Source organism: Taudactylus pleione, unplaced genomic scaffold, assembly GCF_031769625.1.
Source record: "Taudactylus pleione unplaced genomic scaffold, aTauple2 ptg000543l, whole genome shotgun sequence".
NCBI lineage: Eukaryota > Metazoa > Chordata > Amphibia > Anura > Myobatrachidae > Taudactylus > Taudactylus pleione.
The window spans coordinates 499,998-514,982 of NW_028284945.1; the positions used below are offsets into that span (position 1 = coordinate 499,998).

The following is a 14,985-nucleotide window of genomic DNA, read 5'->3' on the forward strand; positions in this document are numbered from 1 at the left end:
ATAAAACACTGAAACTACTGACCGTCACTCTCCTCCACCACGCACACACAATGTTTTGTGGACCCTACCATTGTATTCCCCTGGTGGGTCCTTCATATGCCAATCTGATACTGCATGCACCTACATGCACCTAATTTCCCAAGACAGCAGCAAGGTGGGGCTTATTACATTGCGTATTATTATGGCTGACCTAGTACCATGCCATGTACTGGGAAAGGGTGACTGCTTTCAGTGCAGTGTCCAGAATTTCGCTATACATTTGTACCTTTTTGATATGATCATCAAGTCTTATCAGTGTATGAGATCATTTATATTGTGTCCTGACAAAGGGCCTGATTCGGAGTCGCACACATGGAGCCGCAAGCTCATTCAGATGTGGCAGTCAGATTTAGGACCATATGTTTGTGCAGTTATATGCAAGGCTACATACTGTATGTATAGCCACACTGCTCACTGTTTTTCCATCTGCAGTTACAACTGTCATCATTAGTATTGACACTTCCACCTATCCCATACTGGATGCTGGAGATCCATCTGAAATCAATGTCCCTTCGCCATATGCACACCTCAGAATAGCACAGTATTCCAGCTACATGCCCATGACACTTCCATTGTTCACAATTTAGCCGCCCAGCTGACACCCAGTAACGCCCATTTCACTGATGCAGAGAACAATCACTGTGCGTATATATGGTGCCTCACATGCATAGTTTGATAATAACTTTTGTATTCATCCACTTTTCGACTTGCATGCAATCAGAATCAGGCGTGATATGCGCAATATTCATAATCATTCTATCTTCTGCTCACAGCCTCCTCTGTTAGCCTGTTACAGGATATATTTCTTTGTTGAAGTATAAAACATGCTTGGAAGTTTGTTGGAAAATATTTACTCTAATCAGTACAGATAATAAGCATAGTATTCAACCATGTTTTTTGATTATTGTTTATATTTTGGAGAAAGCAGCTGGAATTAAGGTTCTATTGTTTCATTTACAGGGACCAATTTACCAGATCACTGTATTTTGGACATAAAATCATACATTTTAGGTAGTGTTGACTTTGGTATATCTTTGTTTGAACAAACAATGGGTATTTAACAAAAATGAATTCTAAAAACTGGGGTCAGACAACAGGAAAAGGATAGCAGAAAAGTGAGGAACAGACAATGGTTGAAACTCGAATTAACATTTTGCGCCAGTGTCCAAGTACCCAAAAGGATTTAGATGTGCTACAAGTAATAACCAACTATATGATATGAAAGAAAAATATTTATTGCATAACAAGGGCCTCTGGATCTATAGACTGGACGGATATAAATTATTGCTAGAGGTATTAAAGCTAAGGAGGATTTTTAATAAATTACGAGGGTAGTGGGACTTTAAGAGGCTACAGACTGAAGTTGGCTGGTGTTTACTAAGCAGGGGATCTTGCTCATTTGTAAGAGTTCTCCCTGGTTATCACTGGTTTTCAAGTCCAATGTTCGCTCTCTTTCTCTCTATACAGTCAGGTGCATAAATATTGGGACATTGACAGAATTTTCATATTTTGGCCTCTATTCACCACCACAATGGCTTTGAAATGAAACAAACAAGATGTAATTTACCTGCAGACTTTCAGATTTAATTTGAGGGTAATTACATCCAAATCAGGTGAACGGTGTAGGAATTACAACGGTTTCTATATGTGCCTCCCACTTTTTAAGGGGCCAAAAGTAATGGGACAAACTAAACAATCCTAAATCTAACTTTCACTTTTTAATACTTTGTTGCAAATCCTTTGCAGGCAAGTACAGCCTGAAGTCTGGAACGCATAGACATCACCAGACGCTGGGTTTCATCCCTGGTGATGCTCTGCCAGGCCTCTACTGCAAATGTCTTCAGTTCCTGCTTGTTCTTGGGGCATTTTCCCTTCAGTTTTGTCTTCAACAAGTGAAATGCATGCTCAATCGGATTCAGGTCAGGGGATTGACTTGGCCATTGCATAACATTCCACTTTTTAGCCTTAAAAAACTCTGTGGTTGCTTTTGCAGTATGCTTCGGGTCATTGTCCATCTGCACTGTGAAGCGCCGTCCAATGAGTTCTGAAGCATTTGACTGAATATGAGCATATAATATTGCCCGAAACACTTCAGAATTCATTCTGCTGCTTTTGTCAGCAGTCACATTGTCCATAAATACAAGGGAACCAGTTCCATTGGCAGCCATACATGCCCACGCCATGACACTTCCACCACCATGCTTCACTGATGAGGTGGTATGTTTTGGATCATGAGCAGTTCCTTTCCTTCTCCATACTCTTCTCTTCCCATCACTCTAATACAAGTTGATCTTTGTCTCATCTGTCCATAGGATGTTTTTCCAGAACTGTAATGGCTTTTTTAGATATTGTTTGGCAAACTCTAATCTGCTCTTCCTGTTTTTGTGGCTCACCAATGGTTTACATCTTGTGGTGAACCCTCTATATTCACTCTTGTGAAGTCTTCTCTTGATTGTAGACTTTGACACATATACACCTACCTCCTGGAGAGTGTTCTTGATTTGGCCAACTGTTGTGAAGGGGTTTTTCTTCACCAGGGAAATAATTCTTCTGTAATCCACCACAGTTGTTTTCCTTGGTCTTCCGGGTCTTTTGGTGTTGCTGAGCTCTCCGATGCATTCTTTCTTTTTGAGAATGTTCCAAACAGTTGATTTGGCCACACCTACTGTTTTTGCTATTTCTCTGATGTTTGTTTTGATTTTTCAACCTAATGATGGCTTGCTTCACTGATAATGACAGCTCTATGGATCTCATATTGAGAGTCGACAGCAACTGATTCCAAATGCAAATGTCACGCCTAGAATCAACTCCAGACCTTTTACCTGCTTAATTGATAATGAAATAATGAGGGAATAGCCCACACCTGTCCATGAAATAGCTTTTGAGTTGATAGTCCCATTACTTCTGGCCCCTTAAAAAGTGGGAGGCACATATAGAAACCGTTGTAATTCCTACACCGTTCACCTGATTTGGATGTAATTACCCTCAAATGAAATCTGAAAGTCAGCAGTTAAAGCACATCTTGTTTGTTTCATTTCAAAGCCATTGTGGTGGTGAATAGAGGCCAAAATATGAAAATTCTGTCAATGTCCCAATATTTATGCACCTGACTGTATATATATATATATATATATATATATATATATATGTTTTGTATCTATGAGGTTGAGTAAACCCTTGATGAAGCCGGAATATGTGACCATACATATTCCTTCAGCAATTCACGAATATATGCATGCTTATGTCTTTCATTATTTTCATTGTCATTAAGAGTACATAGAAATGATTCAGAATATATATATCAGTTGTAAGTTGCAGAGGACCAACATGTGTCGAATGGCCTCAGGCCTAGAGATGAGGTTTACCCTCTCTCTAAAGTAGACAGGTGTTTGTCTGAAGCAACAAAGCAACAGTTATTATTGTATAATCTAAAGGTATAAGTGTTATTACAGGAATAGGTATAAATCAGAACTGTGGAAAACTATTTCTTCTCTAGCAAGACAGCATAATGGGTTAGTTGAATATGAACAGACTAGGAGACAGTAGGTCTCAGATCTGGCTAAACAAGGAGGGAGCTAATCGGGATAGCCTTGGCCTATATGCAGTCACCAGTATTTTGAGAACATAGAAAGGAGATTATAGGTTTTGTTATGATTAAAATATATAATCAGTCAAATGTTTAGTGCGCATGAATATTGAATTAATTAATTAATATTCGCCATTTTATAATATGTTAGTAGCAGAGAGGAAAAAAGTATAAAAGATTGATCAAAAAGGGGTCAGGGTTGAGCAGGAGAGATCGTAGGTTGAGAGAGCCTAGCGGGGTGCTGGGCTGTAAGTATAAACAGGGCTGGCTGTCACCTTGGGAGTCTGTGCTCGGCATTGCAAACAATCATTTTGTTACTGCTGCTGAACTAATGTTTTTTTATGTTATAAGTCTGCTTTGTCCGTAATACAGTGGTGCATGTAGAATTCATTTGCTTTTAGAGTAAAACATTGTCATTTATTTTAAAGTTGGTATTGGTGAGAATTATTCCATTTCTTCTTATAATAAGTAAGGTTTAAAAATAATATCCAAAACACCTCGTGATATCAATCATACCCTATTGATGGGCCTGAACACCCTATATCAGAAAACAGCGTGTAATCAGGTGACTGCACTGATTGATGATTAGTGCCAGGTTTTTCTTGGCTATCCTTGGTTTTTTACCTGTGGCAGTGTAGAGCTAAACTTAAATGCACATATATGGCCAGCAACTGCACATGCACACAATGGCTTTTTTTATCTATTGTAATGGTTCAGAAGATTATAGTAAGAAATCCTCTTTAAAAAATGGCACCCTTCATAGCACTAAATATATATGTTGTCTAAACTGTATTTATATTTGTTTCATTGAGGTGTGATAACCTAAGTAAAAATGGAAGCACCAATAAGTACTTCAGAAAAACGGTGACCGTATGTTTAGATACATAAATATATTATTGTTTGAAAAAGCATTTTTTATTTTAAAGATGTTTTATAGTGATGATTAATATTGTGATGCAGATTAGTAGTGAAAGAATGGTGCAACTAGATTAGCTATTATAGTTGATAGGATAAAAGTCCACACCAGTAATGTCCTCATCATGCTCCTGACAACGTTATACGACAAAACGCCATGAAAGTGGACCTGGAAATTACTGTATTAGGTGGAGAGAGGCCGAACGCTGCAAACCTAAAGTCCGTGTGACAAGGTTCCGGAAAGCGCCATTTGTTCAGTGGCTTGGTGATATGTTTTAGAATGTTTTTATTCAATGTATGTGTATTTTTAACAGTGACAGTGAATCTAAATGATACATTCACTATTATGCGTCCCCATATTTGTTTATTATATATGTATATATACTGTATATATAAGGCAGGTGAAGTGTGTCAATGGGACATTGAAAAGGCTGGGGAGACTAAAAGATTTGTATTACATATTAGGCATAATACAGGATTGGAAGTAAGTAGGTGTTTGATACTCCTACTACCTGCATGGAACAAAATTCACCTGTATACATCTTGCATTGCACCTACCCTCTATGTGTACGCTGGGTTTTCCAACAGTCATCGTCACCAGTGCCCATTTGCATTATATTAGGTGCAAAAGTCATGTCTGGAAACAGGCATCGACATGCCTTCACTGAACATGAGAGAATGCCCCATTACAACCCAGTTACACCTCTCCAGTTGTAAACATTGATGTGACTGGAATGTGCACGACTCTGCATCCTCTGTACTTGTGATCAGTTCTGGAGCATGCGCAGTGCACAAACATGTAAGATATGCTCCGCAAACAGGTGTACATTCAACTCATCATCATCCTCATTCGGTTTACATTTTAGAATGACTGTGGCAAAAGCTGGTGCTCATGACAAAATGATGGCACAAATGCAACTGAACTTTAATAAAGACATTTGTATGATTGTAAACCCTGGGGTACAGACAGTCAAACATGTTGATTTTTGTAATCTTCTCTCTCACAACCACACAATCAAATTTTATAGGGATTACCTGTACTCGAGCCTCAGTGAGATTAACTCTCCGAGCAAGATCCTCTCGTACAAATGCATCTGGGTAATGTGTCCTCTCAAACACTCTCTCTAGGGCTTGGAGCTGGCTGCTGTTAAATGTAGTCCTGTTCCTTCTTTGTTTCCTCTTTTTCTTCTGTTCTGCATTTAACTGTTCACCTGAGTATGCACAAAATCAAAGATAAGATTATGCTAGGATTTCTTCTATACGGTTACATCTACTAAAAACAGCATATAGGGACAATTATAGATCATTATCACATTGGTAGCAAAAAAAGGTCAACAAGTCTTTGTTTTTTGATCCAGTCAAGTACACCATGAAAACACAGCATATAGCTCCTTCTAGCAACATATATATATATATATAAAACTTCAAAAAATAGATACTGTACATACTCATCAAACTATTTCTAAAGGGGTGGGGACAAGACAAAGGAAGGAAGTGAAGGGAAAGTGTGGAGTTGGGGTAAACAAAAAGGAGCAAAGGTGAACTAAGAGACTGAAAAAATTACAACGGTCAGGGGAGACTTGAACATAATTAGATATGTCTATACTAGGGACTAGGACCTAATATGAGCGAGAAGACTTAAACTGCATCCAACTAAACCAAGTTGCAACAAGTGGTTCTCTAGGGCAGTGTGAAAACATCCTCTATATTCATATAAAAGTACAGTCTTTGACACCAATCCCATATTGAAGGGGGCCACCATTGAACACCAGCGAACTGGGACACCTGCTCTTGCTGCATTATTTATATGTTTAAGGAGATATTTTTTATACTGGGATATAGGTATATCTGTGTGCAAAAGTAATCAAAAATCCGGTCCTGTTGGAGCCTGGAAACCCAGAATTTCTGACGATAGTGCTCTAATTTAGACCAGAATGGGGAAATTAGGGGACAGTCCCATCATATGTGTATCAGAGTACCTCTATCTTTGCCACATCTCCTACACAGAGGGGATACAGAAGGGAATAACTGGACACCTGTACCATCTTGTCAAAAGCTTATATTGAGTTTCAAGAACTGCTAGGCTAGAAGAGTATCTAGAGATCATTTTAAAGGCCTTCTCCCAATTGATATGTATATCACAATGTGTAAGGTCACTGTCCCATGCGCTGCAAAATTTCGGGTTCTAAAGAAAGTGGCCAGATAGAAGGATTTGATAAATACTTGAAATTACATGGATGGAGTCTGAAGGGTGAGAGCTCATGGTGTAAGATCTCTACCTATTGAGTTTTTCCCCCTGAGAGGAAGCAAAGAGGCGAACCTGAAAGTAAAACCAGTAATCTCATTCAGGGTTACTAGCAGACTGACATAGTTTGGAGAAGGACTTAAATATTCCATTAGTAACCAAATTTCTCAGTCTGGTAATACCTGCCCCCCCCACAAAGATGCCATGCGGCTTGAAGTCTAAGGAGGAAATAGAGGATTATTATAAATAGGCGTAAGTGGAGATACCACCAAGGAAATTCCCAGCTTAAGGAGCAGTTTTTTCCATTGCAGTACACTGGGGTCAACTGTAGTGTGGTCAGAGCTTATTTTAGAGTACCACAGTACATTGTTCAGGCAAAAATTTGTAGAGAAATATTCCAATTCTACCCACTGTTTGCTCCACAGGCCCCTGGACCAGTCCAAATCATAGGTAATTGTTGGCCACACTGTGTTTTTCATCTAAAAAGAGGAATATGCTTAAATCTGAGTTTCCATTTGCCCCAGACAAAGTTACGAATAACATTGAGCGTCTATAAATATATCAAAGATTTTGATAGAGCGATCTTCTTATTTATTGCTAAACTTTACATTCCTTATTAAATACAATTAAAAATGCCAATTCTGTTGGTGGAATTTAAAATGAAATAGGGAAAAAGGAATAATTAGTACAATAGATTTTTACCCTATTATAAATAGAAGTTGTTTATTTTAATTTCTTCAGGATATGACACGTAGTGATTGGGGAATGGGGTGGGGTCATGTGCATCCAACTCAACATCAGCCTCCGTGTAAATGATTTGCTAGTTAGACACATGGAGAAAGTGATCTCAGAGTTATTCTATAAAGTGCTTCATAATATGTAGTCATTGAATAAATTAAGGATTGCAATAATAATTCTGATGACAATAATAATAACAATAATAATAATAATAGTTCCATCATGAAAAATAAATCAAGGATTTTCCTGCATGAAATAGATGATCGTGTTTAGTAAGAATCACATTATCTCTGATATAGCACCTCACAAAGGGATGTTGATGACATCCAAGTCTATGGTATTGTATATTTGCACATTATACACGTACACCAATGTGCTGACCTTAATTTTATGAGCACTTGATTTTATCATTTAGATGACATGGCACAGCAATGAGCACAAATTTTGCTCCTACATATGCAAACATTTTCACTGGACAGTGGGAAAAGGAAAATATTTATATACAAAGTTTGATTCATAATATAATAAAACTGTAAAGAACATATATTGTTGAACATATTTTGTTATGGCAAAGTGAAGATTCTAATTTTTAAAACATATTATTAAAATTAAATTATAATAATTACAATTTAAAGCTTATACATAAATATCATAATAAACATATTGATTATCTGGATATTGTTGCAAAGGTTGATTCTTAAAACAAAATAACAATTAACACTTTCTTTAAAGAAACTGATGCCAACTGTTTCATCCCTTCCGCTGGCTGTTATCTTCCTACTCGGAAGAACAATTTGCCATATTCAGATTTGGAAAGAATTGTAGAGACAAAACAAAATACATAGATATCTTATGGCAGATGCGGTGACGTCAGACGATGGTCCTGGCGCTTGGTCATCCTGCTGGACATTTGTGTGGCAGTGCGATACTGTCAGCCCCATGCTGGATGCTGTATGTCGTGGAGACGCCGGCGATTCTCTGAGGCTGAGCTCTTACTATGCTGCAGATTGTTTTCTAAGATGTATATGAGCAATTTCCTATAGTAAAGTGTGTTTACAATATACTTACATGTGTGCTCTCCTTTTCTTCCTGCATGAATTGAACTCTGTTGCCCATGGTTACAGGCTTTTTGGATGAAGCTGCACTACATTAAATACTACTTAATTCTGGGACCAGAATATTAATTGTGGATCCAGTTAACTACTTTTGCACATGATCTAATATCCTTTTTAAACATAAAAAATAAATTCACAAATATGCACAGTATAGAACCACGCTCATTGAAATTCACAATTATTGAACACATCCTGTATCACTTTTTGTCAATTATAGGGATCTTGCTTTAGCTAAGAAAGAATCCTATTGGATACTGGGTTGTCTTAACGGCAGTGTGGGCCCTGGGCAAAGCATTGTGGCCCCTACCCACCCATTCACGGGAAAAAAATGTAAATGGTCAATAAAATTAAACCCTCCTGCATGCCCATCAGACCTCCTGCACATGCAGGGAGACTCTGTCTGACTGGTCTGAAGCTGGCGGATGAAGTGAGACTGGGACTGAGGTGAGTACTCATCACCGAGGGGGGGTGGGGGAGGTTAGATCAGAATACAGTGCACTGGCAGCTGGCTTATAAAAATATCACAAATTTACTAACTGGCCGCAGCTTCAGCGGGTGGGTTGGCGGGCCCCTACAAGCTTCAGGCCCTTGGGAAACTGCCCAACAAGCCCAATGGAAGAGATAGCCCTGATTGGATATACGCATTAGACACATCGATCCTAAGATGACTGAGTGAAGGAATAGACATAGTTTCTTTTTTAGAGAAGAAATAAAGTTTGTTAGATGTAATAAACACATATTTATATTAATATAATTTTCTAGTTGTTGACACTTTGAATCATATTCTCTTGTTAACAATTTGTGATGTTGATATTCTGGAGTAAAAACGTTATATGTATGATTATGCAAACTTCAGCATTATAATATTGGATCAAATTCCTTGTGCTTCAAATTTCATATTTTTCCATATATTTTGTACAATTTGCCTTGTTGAAATATTATATTGTTGATTAGTATAACTGCTCTGTTAAACATATTCATATGTAAACCTTAAGGTTTGATAAAGACTCCATTATTTTATCATTGTGTAAACATCAAGATTTCACAAAGACTCCATTACTTATTCGGCGTTTTCTTAAAAAAACATTTAAAGGTAAAAAAAAATTAGAATGGTGTCTAACAATATTAGTTATTAATTAATATTTTATATAAATGTTTTGGAATTTGAATAATTTAAAATCCCTATAACATTGTTCAATTAATCTAGCCACATATGTTGATAAAAAAAAATAAGAGCAAACCAAAATGGCAGTGACCATGGATTCATTCAAAACCATGTTTTTGAAGCTTACTCTCTTTTTACCTATATAGATATATTTAAATTGTTTACAAATATTTATAGGTTTAGGTATTTCAAATAAGTTATTGGTGATCCAATAGGAATGCCATAAAATATTTATTATAGGGTAAGCTACATCATGAAATCACTAATGCATATAAAGAGGCTTATCAAAATTGGTGGTGAGTCAGTACCATGTTGAAGTGTGAAGCTGAAGAGTACATTTTAGTAAAACTCCACTAATATTATTGCTAAGATACTGCAGTACAAGTAGACATCATCAGTCACTATATTTACATAAATCATATGGATATGAATAATTAGATTAAAGCTGAAAGGCTGCTAAAGGTGACATTTTTGGTGGTCCAGTTATAAAGTATTATGCTGATTTGATTATTTATAATGGACTTTTGTTTATTTACATTTTACGAGCAAGCTATATCACCTAATATGCAGTGTATATTATTCAGTTTCATTTTACAGAATAATTAGTAGATAAATTGTAGCTTTAAAACAATCATCAGGTGGGTGAACCTTCTCCATCATTTGTATGCTGTATATCACAGTATACAGTCTTTATTATAGTCATGATGTAATTTTATCTGATTAGTCCCATTATAAGAAGCCTTATATGAGCATGAAAGCTTAGAAGTGAACCATGTCATTGATGAAGTTCTTCCTCACTGAAACGCATTGGTTGGTTCCTGTCTGCTGAACTCTGGACACCCCTTGCAGTTAAAATGTTGTGAACTCACACTTACAAGAGTGTAATGGTGAACGTTATGTGATTTCATCCTTCAAGTCTTGCCGTGTACCCAGGAGATAAGTGATTATATATATTATTTTCATGTATCATATCCTATGTTTTATTTTTCATATAAAATTTAAAATGAGTTTATTTTTTGTAAGAATGCACTTTTGCCATGAATGAGGATTAACCAAATTGTATTTTAGAATAGAAAATTGGATTTAAGAAAATTGGAGATACTACAGTTGTAGAAGGGTGGACCTTGATGTGACTTTTACACTTATGTACAATTTCGCTTCTTAAGCCTCCCAAAGGGTGGAGAGGAAGCATGTGCCTTGAAGTGCAATGGGACAATCATCTAGGTGCACTGGTACAACCAAGTGTTTTTGTGCTGTGCATCCAGTGTGCTAGATCTGTGCACATTTTGGGTAGTCAGGAAGTAAAAACAAACTCCTGTGCAATGTTTAATGCATATGACACTAGTTTCCAAACTTTTTTGAATCATTGCACCATAGAGTATCAACATTGTTTTCAAGGCACCCCTAGGCCAAAAGTTTGTTAATGAGAAATTCAGAAAAAATAAATTAACTAAATTGTGCTTATCTGTCATCCTTAGGTTCAATGATGTGGTGGCAGACATGTTTGCGCTTCTATTTGTCCACATATTTACATTACATTGGCCATAAATAATTAGATTTAGTGCTGGATCACCAAACTGAGGCACCCCTGTAAGTGTCCTGAGGCACCACAGGGTGCCATGGCACACAGTTTGGGAACCACTGGCATATGACATATCCTTTTTCAATACAAATAAAAGCACAGTGTGCAAAGTGTAGACATTATTAGTGGATACTGCATACTTACAAATATTATTCCTTTAATGTGGTGCACACAAAGGGGGTCATGCTGGGAGTGTTTCTAATGCTTCAACATTTCTTTTCACCCTTAAAATAAACCCTGCATTGCTGAGCGTCACCAATGGCAGGTGCCTGCAATGACTACTACCTACCATCAGTTGGACAGTCAAATCAGGACTGTCCAACCTAAGTTAGAACAATTGGGAGGTATGCCACTCTATAATACAGTGCAGAGCATGTTGTGGTACATAAAAGAGTAAGAACATCTCAGCCTTCTATGTAAATTAGAGACAATGCTGGTGACTAGTGTATAGGACATATTCCTTTATGATAGCTAATATACAAATATAGACTGTTGCAGTGCTCAGAACCATATTCTGGCTAATAATGCACAAAGAAGAGCAATTTTTGATGAGTAGAAGAAACTAATGAGACATATCTAGTGACTCTAGCAAAATATGATGCATTTTAGCCTACTATAGAAGATGGAGTAATATCTGATGAAAAGAAGAAAACATCTACTGTACTGTACAACTTACTGACCTGTGCTGCCTCTGAGGACACTACTTCTAGATGGTAGTAACCGTAGTATTAATTGTGCTGGTTAAGTTACAACAATAGGCTGACAGAGGTCAGTTGATTCCCTGCTCTGTACACTGATTAGTCCAGAGCTGGAAGTCCAGGCAATGCTATCAACCTAGACTGATATTACTTATGAGTCCTGGCAAGAGGGAGAAAGGAGATAGAGTTTGGGTTCTACTTACTGACAGTCCTGTTTATCAATGCTCATCTTTCCCTATATTCTATGCTCAGTTACTTAGATTATATTTACTTAAAACTGCACCCTGTTCAACACTTTAATCTTCTCTGTTCTGAGTCTGCATATACATGACTTTTAAATCTGCCAGTTTATCTGATCCCGCCTATATCTTTTACTTTCAACAACCCATCTCCCATTCACAAATGTTTTTTTCCTCTTGCCTGCTATTACAGTCCTTGAATTATGTCCTTTTAATCACATAGAAAGAATCCTGAGCAGCTATAGAGTATTTCCCCTGAGAACTAAGCACAAATTTACATAACGTCTGCTCAATTATTAAATCACTCAGCACTTTTAACTGCCTTTTATTTCCTACATTTAATTATTGTACAGTATGTTTCCAGTCTTCAATGTAGGGTGTAATTTCTTTTCTTCTGTTTCTTTGATCCTTCCACTTGTTGTAGCACCCAATAGGAGTAAAAATAAACACCTACTTTACATACTTACATACTGAACATAGATATCATAAGCAACTATGTATTCCTGACTGTGCCTAAATGTTGTGAAGATGGACAACTTTCACTCTAAGGGCGAGATGTATCAAGAATTGCATATACTAAGCCATACATCCCGTCCCCTAATGCATGTATACAAGTGTTTAATAACACTGGTATGCATGAATACTTACGCCCCAGAAATGCTCTTACAATAAGAGCTGACCCTTGCAATAAGAGGACTTCTAATTTTATAACCTTTTGATTCTATATTGAAAAGCGGCCTGAAAAGAAGCCCATAAGTTTCTACAGATGGCGTTACCTAGCAGGCAGAGGCTCCAGAAAGTGTAGTTGCAGACTGGCACATTGCAGCCCCATAGAATGATATTGGGACTGCTGTGCCATGGGTACGCAGGTTTGGAGGTTTTACTAATATATCCTGCCCCTAACTGTTCTGGGTCTGTGACACATGTGGAAATGCTAGTATGAGCATATTTTTAGCAATGGGCCCTTTTATTATTAGGGACTCAATGAAGCCATATAGTGTTCAGCAAACTCCAAAAATGGCATTGGTTCCCAGAGCCCCACTCCTTGCTATGGGAAAGAGGTCTTGGGTTACAAATATGAATCCATGTGGATACCTCCACCGCCACCGCATTGTGTGTCCTGGGCCGTGCACATACAGTCGGCTGGATCGGCAGGGGTAAGTAACTTCTGTAATTGTGTTAGACATTGCTGGGACAGCTACTTTTTGAAGCTGCTGTCCCCACTTTAACGCAACACTGAATTGCTCTGGTAGTTAGGTATCCACAACTGCAACTTGCAGTGAGTTGGATACTTAATTATCAGGTGTCCACCTGGCCCCTGACGATAAATAGGCCCCCTAATGTTTTGGGTATGGTGAATATATTTAAAATAGCACAATTCTAGGTATCATGCACAAGAGCACTGTAGTTCCACCTGACGGGACTCTTATTTTTCCAACCACAGGACCGAGCTCTCTATGGCTGGCTTCACTGTCTGTGCTTCACACTGACTGCTTGTATGGTGAAAAAAGTTTTAATAAAGTTTTATATATAACAATTATAGACTACTATAAAGGTTGTGTGCAAGTTTTAGAAATCTATATTTTCAGGACAAAATAAGGGTAATAATCCAATGCTTTGTAGAGATGCTTAATATGATGTAATCGTAAAGTTTTTGCAATATCTTTCTGGATAAATTGGCCACCTCTCTGATTCGTGTTTATAAATATTAGCCTCAAACAAGGAAGCCATAGTGTCCTTCACTGAGGTTAATAAGTGGAAAAGTGTATCATAATTAGAAAGAAAATAATTATTAATAAATTGATACTGTTTAGAAACAGGAGCATAATTTCCCTTTATGGAATTCCTGGCAAATCTAATGGAGCTTCCATGTGGGGCTGGGAAGTGTGAAGTTTAGCAAAAGTATACTGGCCTTACCAGATATTCTATCCATTGGAAATCTCGTTCCTCCTCGGTAATCCAGCCATTTGCACAACCCAGGACAAATAAGGACTTAAGTTCTTTCTGAAAAAGGGCTGTGGGGTCATACTGCATCCTCCTATAACAGGAAGAATCAGAAAATTGGGTTAAAATCTCTTTCCTGTGTTCAATACGGACCAACTCTATAATACCCCTCACTTGAGCTAATTATCATTTATTTGTTAATTTCAGGTGGATCAAAAGCCTGCATATATTCTTTTTCCATTAGATGAATGGGTGGCTAATGTTCGCTTATCAGCAGAGGAGGTTTTTAATGTATTATTGAGACTGAAAAAAAATGATAGAATTGTATTTACAAATCACCCATGCCATATTAAACAACAGATCGCCCTATCCAATCATAACCAGCTTAATATTAATGTATACGTCTACTGGTTTCAAACAGCCAATAAGCGTGCAATAGACATCATGCCTACTGCCAGTTATTTCTCTATAAGGAAAATGGTTAAAATTTAAATGTCTATAGAAACGAGTCCTATAGATGGATATTAAAAAAACACATGACTGGTGAAAAATGGATGAAAAGCACAGTCATTGTTTGAAAGATATAGAGCAAAGTGTCACAGAGAACAAATGTGAATTGATACTTTTTATATTTAAAAATAATAAAACTACAGGCTTAACCTGTTAATGTGGGCCTATTCAAATACCAATTTAGCATCTAAAAGATATTCCCATATGAT

At 37.3% G+C, this 14,985-nt stretch overlaps 1 protein-coding gene across 2 annotated transcripts in view; it reads right to left on the minus strand.

Moving 5' to 3' along the window:
• Positions 1 to 14,342, minus strand: part of PRRX1 (paired related homeobox 1) — a 53,238-nt gene extending 38,896 nt beyond the window's left edge. The window contains exons 1-2 of one of the 2 annotated variants that reach the window (XM_088451275.1): positions 14,240 to 14,342; positions 5,576 to 5,751 (exon numbers count right to left, since the gene is read on the minus strand). In XM_088451275.1, the coding sequence (XP_088307401.1) occupies positions 5,576 to 5,751; positions 14,240 to 14,255 (192 nt within the window). In that variant the 5' untranslated portion in view covers positions 14,256 to 14,342. The remainder of the gene's footprint in view (positions 1 to 5,575; positions 5,752 to 14,239) is intronic. The other variant, XM_088451276.1, reaches the window with a different exon arrangement.
• Between the last annotated feature and the right edge of the window lie 643 nt (positions 14,343 to 14,985).